Source organism: Ictidomys tridecemlineatus, chromosome 12, assembly GCF_052094955.1.
Source record: "Ictidomys tridecemlineatus isolate mIctTri1 chromosome 12, mIctTri1.hap1, whole genome shotgun sequence".
Taxonomy (NCBI): Eukaryota; Metazoa; Chordata; class Mammalia; order Rodentia; family Sciuridae; genus Ictidomys; species Ictidomys tridecemlineatus.
In genome coordinates this window covers 30,557,075-30,573,974 of record NC_135488.1, presented here as the reverse complement: position 1 = coordinate 30,573,974, position 16,900 = coordinate 30,557,075, and the positions used below count along the sequence as shown (strand labels likewise).

The following is a 16,900-nucleotide window of genomic DNA, read 5'->3' as shown; positions in this document are numbered from 1 at the left end:
TCAAGAGAAGCACGCAGTCACGTGCACAGTGACCACACAACACACTTCTCAGAAAGTCCCCAGAGGGAAAAGAAGCTGACCTGTCCATCTCAGGCCACAGGTCCACTTCCTGGCAGAGTCAGGACAGATCTTATGTTTTCTGACCTGGGCCTGTGTCCATTCTGCCACCTCAGGAGGCCTGTGGGGCCATCTTGGCTGGGGCCATCTTGGCAGTGGAGGGAGGGATGGCAAGAGGGAGTGGGCTGTGCTCTGAGCCAAGGCCACCGCGGGTTCTTTGTCAGTGTGATTGCTCGTCATTTTTACATTCTAAAGCATGAAACTCATGCTTGAGGCTCTCACTGGGGTTCTGGGTTTGTGAGGTAGAATCCTCTCCTCTGTGGGGGCAACAGGGAAGGTTCTGGAGGACAGGTACTGGCTTCCCGTCCTCTCTCTGCCAGACCCAAACCACGACCCAGAGCAGCTGAGGGCCCCGTGGGGGCTGAGCCAATGACATGCCACACTCAGACTGTTATCACCGATTTGTGTCCCTCCCATTCCTAGTGTAGTTCCCAACCTCAGAATGTGGCCTTGTTGGAAACAGGGTCTTAGCCGATGATGGCATTAGGACGAGGCCATTAGGATGGGCCCTGATCCAGCGTGACCATGCCCTTGTCAAAAGGAGGACGTGGACCCGGCGACAGCGAGACGGGGAGGAGACTGCAGTCATGTTCCCCGGAGCCAGCGGACACCACAGACCACCCCTGGAAGCTGGGGAGGGACAAGGAGCCAACTCCCCCCACAGCTCTCAGAAGCCCCTCGTGCTGACACCTGGATTGGACCCTTCTGGCCTCCAGAGCTATGGGACAATGAATTGCTTGAAGTCCCCAGTTGGTGGTACTAGGTCACGGCAGCCCTAGCCAACCAATGCAGAGATGGAGCCGTTCTCAGCCTGCACTGGCCACAGCGAGCACGGGAAGCCCAGGGGACGCCTTCTCAGGGTGTTTGGCCTCCCACCCCTTCCCCCCAGGTGGCTCCCCAGCAGCCAGGTTAGTGAGAAGGAAAGGCCTGGAGGCTGCCTCGCATCTCGCCCTCCTCAGGGCACCTGCTTCTCTTGACATCACGACCTCCCCACGGAGCCACTATCCGGTCTCCGTTCTTGACCCTTCCATCACGGGGCCAACTTCTTCTTTCATGGAAGAATATCAATGAACCAGCGTAACAAAGCCCCAGGCAGGCAGCCATCACCCTTGCCTGCTGGGCTGGCTCCCCCCAGGCTGCCAGGACACCCAGGCTCTCCTCCTTTTCAGACCTTTCCCACATGGGTCCCGTCTGCAGGGGGGCTCTTCACTGGCCGCATGTCCACAGGACTTGTCAACGTGCTGTCGGGGAAGCGGTTCCTGTTTAGTCCAATTTAGCAAACCTACACGGGGCCTCGGTTGCAGCAGGGCTGGAAGTCACAACAGCCCACAAGGGAGGTGGCCCTGGGAGCCCCACTCATAGACAAGAGCAGCATCTTGGAGGGGTAAGTAGGCTGTGCATAGCCAGTCAGAAGCAAATCTAAGGTTACATCCAGGTCGATCTGCACCTGCCCATGACCAGATGGAAGTCTCTGGAAGCAGGAGACATTGTCCAAGGAGAAGGGCTGTGTACTTAGTGAACTTTCATGGGAGTCTCCACAGGGGACAGGCCTCTGATTCTAGATCAGTTTCTCAAAAGTTGATTTTCTAAGTCTGTTCGGTGTCACTAAAACAAAATACGCAGAACTGGGCACCTAATAAGGAAAAGAGGCTTATTTTGACTCAAGGTTTTGGAGCCTGAAAAGTGCACAGTCAGGCTGCCCATCTCTGCTGAGGTGCTCATGCTGCATCGACCCACCACATCCCGGGTCTCACTTTGTCAAAGACCACTCTTGAGGGAACTAATCTGGTCCTGGGAGGACCAACCTCTCCCGTGTCAGGGTTCCACCTCTTACAGTTTCTACCAGCTCTCAATGCCCTTATGTTCACATGAACCTTGGGTGGACAAACCATATCCAAATCCAGATATTCAAATCACAGAGCCCGCAAAAGCATCCACAGGAGCTTGTGAAGGATGCAGATTTCCAGGGTCTTACATTTACTAACAGGTCTTAGGGGTTTCTGATGCTAGATTAGAGATGAAATTGAAAAAAAAAAAAAAACCCTTCTCTATAGCCAAGAAAAACAAAGAAGAGAGGGGAGGAAGAGACAGAGGAGGAAAGGCAGTTCCTCCACATAACAGATATTTTTAAAGTACCGAGTATTTGTCTACTATGCACCGAACATGGTTGGAGTCTTAGCCATACTCTATTCAGTACTTACAAGAACCTTGCAACCCTTGGTCCTCGCAGGTGCCCTCACCTGAAGCCTAACTAACCGCCTTGCCAGGTTGATGCCCATGTCCACCAGGCAAGTGCCCTACAGGGTCAGCTGCACAAATCTGTGTGCGTGCAGCTTCTGTGGTACGCTGCTGCCTCACCTGGCTACCCTGCATTGAGGCTTGTGTGCCACCTGGCTCGTGTGCCAGAAAGATGCCCCAGGACCAGGGAGGGGACGTAGAGGGGCAGCTCCAGCCCTGATGGCTGACTTAGCATCTCATTTCCTCAGCCCCCTGCTCTTCATTCATGGTAAAGAAACTAGAAGAGTAATTACAGCAAGATCACAGGAAAGGATCAGGTGCACTTCACATTGAAAAAACTACAGACAAAACTCAAATGGGCAAATTAGGTCAACCAGTAAAACAATAAAGCTCGTTATTAGAGAATTAGGTGAAAATTATCAACACAGACATTCACAGTCCTCACTCCAGATTGGATTTTGTGTAAGGTGCTGGGTCTGAACAAAGTGTTTTATCTAGGCTTAGAGGTAGGATGTCACTGGAAAAAGCCGAGTGACAAGCTTGGTTTGTTACAAGTACTGAGTGCCAGGGAATGGCAAGTCAGACGGGATGGCCACTGAAGGTTGAGGGGGGCTGAGGGTGGAGAGGTGGAGCGTGAGCAGCATTTGTGGAAGGAGCGGGGCGTAGGGATGGTGGTCCAGGCTGCCGGCATCGGATGGGCAAAGGCCCAGTGGTGGGAGTGTTTTGGAAACAAGGACCAGTTGGCTGGAACCTGGGTCTGCACACAGAGATGGTGGGAAATGGGGTCAGGGAGGTGGGATAGTCTTGTCAGATTGGACACCAGCAGTTGGCCCCCAAATGTTTGTTAATGATTGGATTAAGAGAAAGTGCAAACAGGAATCTAAGATGATTTTGGAAAATCACCAGGTGAAGTTTCTCTGGAACAGGGCCAGGAGAGGACAGAAACTGGAACATTTTGATGATGTGAATAATCTAGCTATCACAGATTATTGCCACAGCTGTTCCACTTAATAAAAAACATCATCAAGCCCAGGGGGCACAGCCAGGAGGTAGGTGGCTCTGGCAGAGAGCTAAAAAGAATATGAAAATTCCAACCCCCAAAGCCTTAGGTCAAGCCAGGGTGGAAATGTTTCACGTACAAGTCAGTGAAAGGCCTGAGACTTTATAACAGCAGCTTAGAGTCAACGCCAAGGACTGGCTTCTCTTGTAAAGGGCCCCGGCAGCAGGTCTGGACCACGCCCACCTCCCCAGTGCTGTCCTTCCCAAGGGCACACACATCTCTGCTGGGGTCCCACGGGATGGCTCCCAGCCCAGCACTTCCCTCCACCCTTGCTCAGCATTTTCAATCTGTCTAGACTGAGGTCTTTCTGCTCTCTCTCCAACGGTGGCTAAAAGTCCAGTTTGCTTTTCTCTCTTTTGAATGTCAACATGAAGGCAGAGACCATGGATCTTGAGCTCTGTAACCCCAAAGCCCAATGCCACGCCTGCCCCACAGAGGGGCCCAGTAGACATTTACTTACTGAACGGTCAAGTAATTACACTCTTTGAAGCAATTCGGAGCTGGAACTCAGGGTTTGCACAGCCAGGGGATGCATAGCTGGGTGAGAGGGTGTCATAGGAATAGAGTCAATGAGATAGTAGGGGTCAAGGTGAGAATTTGCCCAGGACACTCTGAGATGGACTGTGCTCCAGCAAAGCACCTGAGTTCCTTAAAAGATCACTGCACACCTGCTCTACCATGTGCCTGGAATGAAGGGGGCCTTGGTTAGGAAAAGCAAAGGTGAGTGAAGGTATCCTGGGGATTCCTTCTGAGGGAGAGAGACAGGTCCAGCTCAGCATTTCACATAATCAGGGGCTATGATCACTATGTGGCCATCAGACAAATCCAGCCTCAAGCTGACACCGCTATTCCGACACCTGTCAGGACATGGGGCACCTGGAAGGTATATGTTCTGCACAGAGTGTTACAGAACAGGGTGCTCAACATGGCAAAACTGTAATGTGCTGATCAATCAGATCCCCGATCCTAAGGGGAAAATGGTGTAGTGGCTCCTAAATAGAAAAATGTGCACCTTGAATTTGAAGGTATTTTATCCATAAAAGTATTTTTTCCTGCTAGTGTTTTAGGTTTCATCTATGGGTATCTCCGCTCACCCTGGGAGAGAATCAGTGGTTTATGGAAGTTCCACTGACCCTGACTGCTCGGATGTGCAAGAGGTCCAGGATGACAGCATATTGGTGTAATAGCTGTGAACACGTTCATGCGGGTGCTGGGACAATCTGCAGCTGTGGTTGGCTTCCATGTTTCCTCTTCAGGTTTTAGTGTGTGAACTGGGGCATGCTGCTTGTTAGGCTGTGGGGCCAAAGCTGAGGGTCCCCCTGGCGTGGAGCTGCTGGGAATTCTGGGTGAGGCAGACGTTAGGGAGGACATTCTCATGGCCTGAGCAGGAGAGCCTGCTCGAGACAGTCCTCAGCCACCTGTCCTTGATGTCCATCCTCAGGTCCTCAGGGGACCTGAGAGACCAAATTCTGGAGAGGATGGGTCCTGCTGCTATTGCCACTGTCCACCCGGGAGGAAGAACCAGCACGCACCCCAGAGTAATGGTAGGGGCCGACACTGCCCAATGACTGACTGTCCTCGAACCTCATCTGAAAACCAGAATGCTGAACCCAAAGGTCTGAACAGGGCCTCAGTGACCACTTGTGTCCAAAACATCAACGAGGGACTGGATCTGCAGGGTGGGCATGGCGGGCATGGTGGGCATGGCTGGAACACTGGAGCTCCTTTATTCAGACCTTGCACCATAGGTTGCAAGATCAGGGAGGTCACAGGTCAGTCACCTTGTGTCTAGGGGACTCCCACTTGCCCTACCACACTTACCACCACTTTCTCCTAGCAACTGCGGGTCCAGCTGGGACTCTTCAGTTGCACCTGTGATTTCAGAGCTGAGTGTCTGGGCATCTATGAGAGCAGGGGCTTCTTGGGCCTTTGTTTCAGTTTATCACCCCTGGACCTAGGACAGTGTTCGATGTGCACACACACATGTGGTTCAGTATGTTTAATGTGTGTGCAGGAGAGCAGTGTGTGTGTGTTGTATGTGCGCATCTGTGCAACAGTGCTGTGTGTGTCATGTATGCAGGATTGGAATGAAGACAACCAGCAAGCCAGGCTGCAAATTTTAAGGAGGCGGCCTCTCTCAAGGCCAACCCTACCCTGCAGAAGCCTGAGATGTGTTGTGTGTGTGCGTGTGTGTGCATGCGTGTGTGTGTGTGTGTGTGTGTGTATGTGTGTGTGTGTGTTGGTCCTCCAGTCACCGTCCACAGGTGAAGGAGACTCCTTCTTCTCATTCCCCCCACTGGGTCCTGCTCACTCAGAACAGGCCACAGCCAGGACTCCCTTGGCTTTGGTCAGCCCTCATTCTTACCTTGCCAGGCTCTGGGAGGCACCACAGGGTCACAGAGAGAGACCCAGTCCTGGGAGGGAGTTCCTGCTCTGCCCTAAGGAGGGCCTCTCTGGCCTTCAGTTTCCTCCTCAGTACAATGTGACAACAGTCTCATCCCTGAGTCCCCTCTGGCCTTAACCACCTCTAGGCCAGGTGGACTATTTGGTGTGACACAGCCCCATGGAGTTCCCAGGGTGTGCGGGGACACAAGCTGCAGGTGCTCATCCAACAAGCTCAAGTCCAGAAGGTGAGAGTCGCTAAGCATGGCGTGGCAGCCTGCAGACACAGTGCAAGGGCCCCTGGAGGCTTTAGGGGTCAGTGGCGGTGGAGCTGGGTGCCTGAGGAGGGCTGGGACGTGCCAAGCCTTGCTTGACCAGCATGACGCCAGCCCACCTGGAGGCAGCCTTCTGAACAGGGAGAATGAGTACCCTAATCACAGAGCAAAGGGCTCCAGGCTGGCCAGTGTGAGGGGTGAGTGGGGGGCTCAGAGCTAGCCAGGTGTGACCCCTATGGCCAGCCTCTGAATCTTTCCCTTCCTCTTCCACTAAAGAGGAAAGACAGGTTCTTGGCCTCCTTGGCCACCGTCTACGTGGGAACTGGGAGGAGCACAGAAAAACTAGTCTGCAAGCAACCCGGGTGTGTGCACCATTGTGTCACATTGCACGGTACAGAGAGTGACCGCCAGGGAGGTGGGGACGAAGAGTGGCGTGGGCAGGGGCACGGTGCACCCCTGGGCCTCAGATGTCCCTGGGCAATGGACACTTTCCAGCTGATAGGACCCAGCCAAGCCCAGAGGAAGGGAGCCTCAGACCACAGCCATTTCACTGTGGGGGAGGGGGCTTGGGAGGCAGGGTCCTGTGGAGGCACAGGTTAGCATGGGAAGTGCATGGTGAGTGTTCTGAGTTAGCAGAAGTGGGCAGAAACATCTCCCTGGCACCAGCACCAACGGCTCTGCCATGTTTTGCTCTGAACTGGCTGCTGCCCCCAGATGCAGCCCAGTGTAGACCATTAGGGGACAGCTGAGCATACACAGGCTGCCCTTCTGGACCAGAGTGCTCCAGGGATTCACAGGACTCCAGAAGGCCACTAGTTTTATCTGCTAGTGGGGATGGCATGGTTGTGCTCAAGATAAATGACCTTTGTGCCCCTTGGTGTTCCTTCCTTGTGCTGCCCGAGTTGATTCACCTGGGGGTTCCCTCTCTGGGCCACACGGGAGCCATGACAGGGAATCTCAAGACTCCTGCACCCTGACTCAAGGAGGTAGGCACTCTCACCTCTGCCTGATGGATGCCCAGTTATGGGCCTCCACTACCCTGGCCACGAATGCCTCCGCCGCAGGCAGGTCCCTGCACATGGTGGGTGGCGCTCTGTGTGCCTGTTAAAGCTGAACTGCTGCCTCCTGGCTGGGCTCTGGTGTCACTTCCCACCACGATGCTCCATCTAGTGTCACTTCTCTCCTCCCTCCCACCTCAGAGACATGGCTCATCACTGAGTGGGTCCTAGTAAGTACCAGAGAGTCACCTCTATTACCACCATGTCCTTTTTGATGATGCTCAGGAAAGAATCTCAGAGTTTAGAAAGACAGCCAAGCAGAACTCAAGCCAGGGGCTGGTGTCCAGCCACTCAGAGACTTCAGAGGGACAACCAGGGTTCATGTCATAGGGAAACTGGATCATGTCTACATAGTCGGAAAGTATAAGGCAGAGAGGGTGGGTGCCAGGACCAGTGCTTGGGGCCGCCTTCCTGCACACAGCACCTCTGCCAACCACGGAGAGTGCTTTTTACTTTAAGCTAATTCTTCTAAGCTCCCAGGATATTCTGGAGTCCAGCATAAAGTTCATGGTCAGCCCTTTCTGCCAAAAGCCCAGTGCTTTCCCTGTGACTGGGTTTCCTGATAAAATGAAATAAGCCCCTCTGGATGGGGCTTTGGTCACAGCTGACCGTGGCCGAGGCACCTTGGCTGGCCCACCACGTGTCCCCTTGTTTAACCCCAGCACTCCTGCCTGCTGGGCCTGTTATCTGGTACCTGTAGAATATTACAAATTCTCTCCTAAATTCTAAATGCAACATTTCAGTGTTGGGTTTAGAGTCACCTTCGTTGAGCATGTCCTGGAGACCACCTTCCCTGGTGACCACTTTCCCTGGGGACCACCTTCCATGGAGACCACCTTCCCCGGTGACCACTGCAGGAAGCAGAAAACTTTCCTCAAGGGGTCACTATGTGCCAGGTGAGGACACTGGTTTTATTTGCGTTACTTCCTAGAAAACTCTGCAACGTCCACGTGTTGAATACAGGTGAAGAAATGAAGCTCAAAGAGAGTTGACCTGCATAAGGTCACACAGGGAGAAAACAGCAAGGCCCAGTCAGGCACAGAGGAGGGCCAACAGGATCAGGGGGCTGGCTCATGGTGATGTCAAAAGCCCCTCACCTTCTCTTGACACCTTGCTGCGGTCCCCAAGCTTATTCCCAGGACCGAAGCTCTGCTCTCCTCCTGGAAGGATCAAGAGCCCAACACACACGGCCCCGGGTGCGCGCAGACCCGCTGCCCAAACGATGGCAGACGGGTGGAGCCATTTCCCCATCGGATGCGTCACCAGCCAGCTCCCGGACCTTTCTGCTGTGCTGGTCTGACAGTGACAATTTGTCCCAGTGGACTAATTAGCACTAACTACCCAGGTCATGCCAAGGCCACTTAGGAACACAAGGGAAAAGACAGCACCGGCGACCACGGTGGCTGAGCAAGGAGGAGGAAGAAAAGAGCTGAAGAAAGGGAGGCCAGGACAGCTTCTTTCTTTTCTGTCACTCGGCTTCAACCAGAGGCGGCATTCCCCTGAGGATTGCACAGAGCCCGGGACCTGGGCAGCTATGTCCAGGGGAAAACGGGAAAAACGAAACCCCTTTCAACCTAAGACTACAGAGTGGATCTCTGCAGAAGCTGCACAGGGGCGGAGGTCTTGGCCTTGAACTCTTGAGGGAAAGGGGCCCTGAGGAGGCTGCCCAGGAAGTGGACCCGAACTTGGGGAAAGGCTGCCCAGCACCGGCCCCGTGCCTGGCTGCGCCGTCTGTGGCTAGGCCCGAGCGCTGGCTCCTGGTGGAGAGGCAGGTCTTGCTGGTAACTCTGGCCCTATTTCCAACACAGCAACTCCTCAGTCTCCGAAATGGAGCAGGCAGGGAGGCCCTTGCCTTTGGGATGCCAAGGGAGGAAATCAGGTTTCCTTCAGAACTTCCACAGCTGGGGACCCGAGAATGACTTCTTTTTCTGGTCCCAGTGGAGACATGGTAGCCTTGGAGGCGATTTGCTAAGAGAAGGCCCTCCCGCTGCGTTTCCGGTGGCCGGTGTGCTCCTTCCTGTTCAGAGAGACTTCCAGGACAGCTTAGAGGCCACGACCACCTCTCCCCTTTCACAGACAGGAAGACTGACAGCCATTCTGAAAAGGCAATATGCTTTAAGAAATTGCCAGAAAGGCATCTGACAGGGGAAAGCCCTGGAGGTCACTGCTGGCACAGGCACAGGGTCTCCTACCGAAGGTGCTGGCAGAGGTTCCCGTGAGGTGGCAAGATGGTCCACTTCCCGCTCACCCCTGCACCGAGCTCTGGTAAGCAGGGCTCTGAGGGGGCGGGGCCGGTGGAGAGGGCACTGGAGGTGGGTGGACCTCTCTGAACATCGGTTGTCAGGAGCCATGCCTGCCTGACAGGGTGTGTGAATAGAGGGCACGGTGAACATGCCTGCTGCCAGCACAGGCCACACCTGGAATGGTCCTCGGAGGCCATGACCACAGCCTCCATCTGTTGCAAGCTCACTGAGGCCAGGGTGCTCAGCTCCCTTTCTTGGGATAGAAAAGTCGAACAGGCAGATCGGGAGGGCTCTGAAGTTGGCTATGCTGAGCCCAGAAATATCTGGCATCTCATGTGACATTTGGAACTATGAAGAGTAAGCACAGAAGAAGGACCCAAGTATCCTGGGGGGACCCCTGAACTTCCCGACCCTTGGTCTTGAACATGCTTCGGAAAAGAGATACTGGTTCCCATTGAGGCCCATTCCTGGGGAAGGATCCCCCACTTGAGGTCTAGCCCAGACTCAGTGACATGAATTATGAATTTAAAACAAAGGTTTTTCTGGCCAGTGGCTTGTCTAAGAGATAATTGCTCATCATGTCCCCATCTGGCCAAGGGACGAGTCTGGAGGGGCTTTTGGCAGCCCAGATGGGCCTGTCAGCCTAACTCTGGACCTGAGAAAATAATTATCAACCCCCAAAGATTTGCTTTGAAGTGTTATTACTACAGATAAATAAAGAGGGTGGATGCCTCTGTCTACCCTGCCCTGGCTCAAGGGACCGCATCCCAGGGCGCTGACTGGCGGCTGGATGAACTCGGATTGGCCTGGGAGCATGAGCCTGTAGGAACCAGGAGACCCTTGGATTGTAGTTCTCTGTACTTCTCCCCCAAAGAAAATCATCTAGACCCTTAAGAAACCCCATCGGAGGTAGTAATGACTGCCCACCTCTCCTGGGCAGAACTTTTGGCTCCCTCCTCAAGACAACCTGGCCCAGGAGTCCCAGTTTGAACTCAGACAGAATCCTTCCTTCACAGAACTTCACTAGGGGGTTCATCTCTGAAGGGGTGGGGGCTGCTGGGGGCAGCGCCTCAGCTTTGCCCCAAGTCTCAACTGAAACAAAAGCAGAGAGAATCTGTGATCTTGAATCAAGACTCGCCCCCTGCACTTTCAAATCTTGCTTTCTCCGCACTCCCCCCCCCAAACTGTTTCTTTTATCTTTTGGTTCCTTCTGTACTCACAGAGCTTAAAGCTGCTCAACTCAACTGAGAACTCCCGGCACCTCTTGGATTGATAAATAGAGCAGCTTTAAAATGCTGAGAGCTGAAGACAGACCAACTGTGGCGAGAGAGAGTAAACACATCCATGCGCCAGTCAACCCTAGCGAGCGCCTCGCTGAGATTACAAACTGGAGTTCCTGCCGGAGCCGGAGGATGCTCCTGCCCTCTGGGGGGACCAGAACCACAAAGCAGCCTTCCTTGCCTCAGCCAGAAGTGCCCCCCAGCCAGAGTGAGGTGCCTGAGAGTCTTTTGGGGATCCGGTTTGGATGTTCTTAAGCATGACAGGCTGCCAGCGTGTTCCCCACGGGTTGGGTTTTGTGTTTAGAAATGTACCAAGAGAAGAGAGGGATCAGCTTCATTCCTCCTGCTGGGGAGGGGGCTCCTCCCTTCACCCCCAAGATCTCTGAGCAGTGAGAGAATTGGGATTTTTCACAAAATGGAATGTGATAATGACATCATTTGATAGAAAAATTTGAGAAACTTTTCCTATGAAAAATACATACTTTCCCCACTCCGCTCCTGGACACACACACACACACACACACACACACACACACACACACACAATTGTTTTTATGAGAACCAATTAATAAATGCTAATTCATTCAGGCATATCTTCACTAAATTACTGTTTCATTTAATTGCAGGGGAATTTTCCATTACTAAACTCTCCCTTGCCGATTTTTTTTTGCATTATTTATATATTTTTTTTCAGTTTCACTAATAGTGAGGTTGGTATGCGATATTATCTGCTGTTTGTATGCCTTAAATTTCTTTTTCATTTAAGATGTTTCCTCATTCTTTCAACTCCACAAAATCTGGGAGAAGCATCATTAAAAGGAAACAAGATTTTATACATAAACGATTGAAAAAGGCACTGGCTGAGATTAACCTGACAGGAGCGCATCTCATTGCAAGATTGTGTTCCCCTCCTTTCAGGGTGCTGGAGTCTGGGTGCCTCCTCTTTGGATTAATGCGGGAATGTTTCCTGATGTCAGTAAGTCACACATTATCTACGAAAAGACTCCTCATGTAAATGGAGGCGAGGATCACTGAGGCTTTAATCATAAAATAAAAATAATAACACTCAAGTCCTTTTATCAGTTCTCAGAGCATGATGTGTATTTTTTTTTTTTTTTTGGCTTTCTTTTCCATGGACCCCAAGTCAAAACTTTGATGCCCAACACCCAATATCCTAACCAACTGGCTTCCAAAGATTCCTCTTTTTTTTTTTTAATGCATAGAAAAGTGGGGTTTGGGAGTGATGGTTAGGGGTGGCGCAGGGGCTGTGGTAGAGATTTTGTGTTCAAAAGCATATGTTTTGAAGGCAGGATTTTAATCTTCTCCTACTGATGACAAAGGTTCTGTGCACCTGGCAACCTTCTTTCTGAAATAAGTGCTTCCTTTTCTTCTCCCTGCCCCTTCCTTCTCTCTCCTCCCCTCCCCCATTGACTCCCTTTCACTATTCTTCTTTTTCTCTATATTCTTTCCTGTCTCTCTCTCCAACAGGAAAATGTTCTGGAGGATGTAAATGATTAAACTGTTTACACCAAGATTTAGGTATGAGACAGCATGACACCATAAGTAAAGTTTCACCTTTACACCCAACTCCATCAATAATTACAGAACGAGGATGACCATGGGTAAATCTTTCCTACAATTAGCTCTTACAAAAATGATTTCATTTCTTTTGAGCCTACCAAGTTCTATTGATTTTGCTTTTCATACACAAAAAAAAATAATTACAAAGCAGAGAAACCTGTCTTCAAAATGAAGTGGGCACATAAAGGGCTTGTGGATCTATCCGTGGGAACACCTATGCCGTGAAATGTGCACCTCCTTAAAACCAGAGACGTGGAGCTGTAAATAGAAAGTTTTGATATATTGTACTATGTGTCTGCCTTTGAACCAAAATGTCTCTTAGTCATTAAAATCCCATGAGATTGATTTTTTTGTGTTTTCTTCACTTTCTTTGTCCTCTTTAGGAAAATCAGGCAGAGACCTTTTGGGTGAAGACTGATAAAATTAATTAACTTCCCTTCCACCCCCCAAAAAAGTCCCAAATAAATGCTTCCAATAGACATCAAAAAAGTGTCAATTAGAAATAATTACTTCTTATCAATCAGTGGGGCAATTAAAGTGACAAAGCTTGAAAAGATACTTATCTTAAAACTAATTCACAAGGTAGCTAAATTATCTCCTAATTAACTTGAATTGAAGAGGGTAGGAGGGCAGACCATCTTGAAACAAAGATGAATAGGGGAACCCCAATACCTCTATGTCCTCCACACTGTCTCTCCTCTCAAGACCTTTTTTTCCAACCCAGGCAAGAAACTCCAGGAAAAAAATAAATTCTCCCCAAATGGATTTCCATTTCTTTCCCCCATTCTAAAGCCAAGAAGGTGGTCCAGGTCTTTGGATCTCCGTGGGGGTATTTAGAGGCATCAGTCGCTCTTGATCTGACTTCTCATTTTACCGCCTGAATGATCTGTTTTCGGGGAAAGGAAGAGAGGACTGGGACAAGTTATTTCAAACCTAACTTTTAATGACAGTTTGCTTGCTTTTAATAAACTCTCCACCTCATTGATATGGTGTTATTTACATTTTAATATCTATGTGGCCTTTTTGTTTCTTATGCGTCTTTGAATATTTTTTAAAAGGTTTTTGCTCTAGAAGATTTTGTTCCCTGATGCAACAAAAATCCCGGCGGATGTTGACCTGCGCACGGTAAAATAATCCACTGGCTGGATCCCTTTAGAAGAAAGTCATAGAAGATACTAGATCTCTGCAAAGCAAGATTAGCCAAGGATGAGTACAGAGTGAGTCGCGGGGACCTGCGAAGCAGAAGCGAGCAGGAAACTTTTTCAGGGCGTCTGGGATTATGGAAAGGGTGCGCTCTCGGCCTCGCTCTCACGAAAAGCCAAACAAGCCGACGCTCCCGCCCAGTCTACTCCGGGGAAAATTTAAACGGAAGGTCTCCAGGAAGTTACAAATGGAGGTGCCTGAGGGGAATTTAGGAAGCTGCTGGAACTTAAGAGAGGATGGACATATAAAAGCAAGCGGGATCAATTTATGAATTTAGCTCTATTTGGGACAATGTCAAGTAAACTGATCAGAAAGAAGGAAAGTCTTGGGCTCAGGTTTTTCGGAGAAGCTTCAGGAAGCAGAGGGACAACCTTGAACCATTTGACTGTTTTTGGTCGATTTTCTTCTTCTCGCTTCTCCTTCTAGCATTAAATTAATGGAGAAAGTTCTGTTCTCTCTCTCCCTCATAGCTTTTCTTCCTTTATTTGTTTTGGGAAGTGGCTAGGAGAAGCCCCTTTGACTCCTAAGAGAAAAATACCTGGCCCGGTCAGGGGCAGACAGCTCCTCCTCTAAACCCAAAGGCAATTTGCATCTGAGCTTATGAGAAAGCAGTGTCCATTTGGGGGACTCGGCTTTATTGATCACAAATGAAGTAAAAGTAAATGGTGCCTTTTGTTTTTCCTTCTTTTGTTCCCATTTATTCTAATGAGAGCCTACAGAATGAAAATTAAGCAGGAAAGGAAGCCAGCCCCAGGGCTTGTGACATCGGGTTATTTCTCTGGCAAGGGTCACAGGGGAAGGGTCTCGCGCAGCCCGGTAGATTCGAGGTCCAGAGCACTCATTCCTCTCATCACGGCCCGAAAGGTCAGGGGAAGGTCGAGGGGAAAGGCCGAACCCCGAAGGCGAGCGAGTGGCGAGGATCAACCAGGCTTGGGATCGATCCGGCACCCGGTACCGCGCGCTTGGCCTTCCACCATCGTCCAGATTCCAAGGGGGAGGCGTCGTCGCCCAGTACCCGGGTTTGACTAAATACTAATGGGCCTTAGAAAGTGGTCTAGGAGAGCGCTTGGCTCCCCGGAGCAGAACGATAAGGGGTGCCAGGCAGTTCCGCCGGCTCCCGGCCTTGCCAAACCTGCGGCGCCCGGGATCGGCAGTCAGGTCTGTACCCCAGGTCCCAGAAGCGGCCCCGCGCCCGCAGGGGGCGGCCGTGATGTCGGGCCACACTTTCTAAAGGAAGTAGGGGACAGGGAGGGAGCATCCTGCTGACCCGTCTGCCTTTTCGGAGCGAACTCGGGTGAAAAACCTTTCGGCGCCGCAGGGGTTGCCGGCTCCCCTCCTCGCGGAGCCTCAGCCCTGAGACCGGCGACTGTGCGGCACAGCCGGGTCCCGCGGCGCTCGCTGCTAAATAGAGATCTCAGCCGCGCGCGGCGCGCTTTCTGACCCTCCTTATTATAACAAATGTCCCGTTTGCCGAGCGGGACTTCATATTCGCAGAGAATTCATCTGAAATATTGATTTCCTCTCACTTCGCCGGCCCAAATCGATAGCGATGCGCCCTGGCCCCATAAATCGCCTTCCCCGCCGCTGGCCCGGCTCCATCCATCACTGAGGGTCCAGCCGCGCCTTCGCCCGCTGTCTGCACTGGCTGCGCGTCTGGGTGGCCTTGCCCATCGCGCCCAACAGCCCCGACCCTGGGGCTCAAGCCCCATACAGACCCCGCCCGGCCCCGGCCCAGAACGGAGAGAGCAGGCACCGTGGCTAGGGAGCTCGAGCGCTTCTGAAGGCCGTGGTTCCGGGCGCAGGGGTTCAGACCCGCGGGCAGTGTGGTCCGAACAAGCGAAAGCCCCGCGCGCGCCGGTCCCCGCCTGCTACGTGCAGGGCAGGAAAGCATCCCAGAGCCCCAGAGTGCGCCACCAGCTCCAGGCCTCCGGCCACAGTCTCCTTTCCCTTTGGCTTGAGAGATGCCAGGGACCCCCGATCCTGCGAGGGGAGTCATGGGCCAAGGACTGCGAGCACCCGGAGAGAAGGGATTAGAGGTCGGGGGCTAGGAGCATCAAGTCCAGCACCCGCGGGGATCAGGGCCTCAGAACATGCAGGAGGTCCACCCTAGTGGGCCATGTAAGACAGTCGTGAGACGCAAAGGACAACCCTCGTGACCCCCTAGAGAACCCCTCACCGCTCTGTGTTGTCCGCGGAACCAAGGCCTGGGGAGGGCGGCTCAGTCCGGCCAAAGGGGACCCGAGAACAGTGAGGCGGCCCCAGCGGTAAGCCAGGCCCAAGGCGTCCCCAGCCGCGTCCCCACGCAGGTGGGTCCCGCAAGCCCCAAGCGTAAGCTGCCGAGCCCCACCGACCCGAGCGCACGCACGGACGCACGGCGGCGCGGGGGCTCTGGGGTCCTAGCCGCGCCGCGTCCTTACCGGATCTGATGGAGTTGTGAGGCATGGCCGGGGAGTCGCTCTCAGCCTGCGGAACACTCGGGGCTTCCTTCACGCCAGTCCCAGCCGCGCCCGCCGCCACGCCGCTGCCCTGCACAGACCCAGGGGAAGGGACTTAAGATTCGATGCCCTTAAGCTTAGAACACCCCCCTCCCCAGGCCCTGGACCTTAGACTTTCTTAGAGTGCCAGGATTTGGGGACGAAGTGGGGCAATCTCAGCCTGGCCTAGCTAACATGCCTGTCCGGAAGATGCGGGTTTGTAGATGCCCCAAGAAGTCCCAATTCCATCCTCCCCACACTGCCCCAGTCCTAACCTATCCCGTTTAACTTGAGACGGAAAGGGCTGTTAGTTGGCCTGGAGCCCTCTCCTTTCACGCATCCCCACTCTCTCCCAGCCAGCCCTCACCTAACCTCTGAGCGACATACCTGGTCGGCTGGCCACAGGCCCTCACTGCCTGGGTCCGCCCCCGAGGGTGCCCTGGGCCCGGTGTCTCTCCTCGTTTTGAAGTTTGTTCCCATCCACCCGGCATCGCCAACCGGTTTTATCCCGCCGAGGCCCTGGGAGATGGGTCTGGCGAGGCTTGCAGGCCGCGGATTGGCTGGCTGGGTGCAGGGGGGGTGCGGGAAGGGGAGGATTTTGCAGGGGGGACATGGCTGAGTGGACTCAGGAGTTAGAAACGTTCGCTGGAGCTTCTGTTTCCAGCGGAGGGAAGAGGGCCAGGCAGCTGAGCCCCAAGTCGGTAGGCCTGGAAATGCTGGAGGAGTAGGAGATGGAGGCCTCGCGCCTTAGGGTGAGGGCCTCTGGGGCCTCCCAGGTCGCTGACCACCAAAGGCAGAGGCATGGTCTGGCTGTGACACCCTATGGCCCTCCCCTGCCCCCAAGTCTGTTCACTGGGAAGCAGTCCTTCCTTTCTTTCCTTGTCTGGAGGGAACTTTTTCCATGCCCAGTTCTTTCCCTAGAAACCTGTTCATAGGGCCATAGGCAAGAAGGTCCCACCTTCCCACCCTGGTGTGCACCTCTTCCAGGT

General features: G+C 52.9%; 1 protein-coding gene across 8 annotated transcripts in view; it reads right to left on the bottom strand.

The window, feature by feature from the left end:
- The window catches only part of Pax8 (paired box 8), a 53,568-nt gene extending 37,115 nt beyond the window's left edge, over nucleotides 1–16,453 (bottom strand). For 7 of the 8 annotated variants that reach the window (XM_040270719.2, XM_040270722.2, XM_078028274.1 and 4 more), the window contains exons 1-2: nucleotides 16,299–16,453; nucleotides 15,855–15,963 (exon numbers count right to left, since the gene is read on the bottom strand). In XM_040270719.2, coding sequence (XP_040126653.1) covers nucleotides 15,855–15,963; nucleotides 16,299–16,391 — 202 coding nt within the window. In that variant the 5' untranslated portion in view covers nucleotides 16,392–16,453. Of the gene's footprint in view, nucleotides 1–15,854; nucleotides 15,964–16,186; nucleotides 16,278–16,298 lie in introns of those variants that run through there. The other variant, XM_078028273.1, reaches the window with a different exon arrangement.
- Nucleotides 16,454–16,900: the final 447 nt, after the last annotated feature.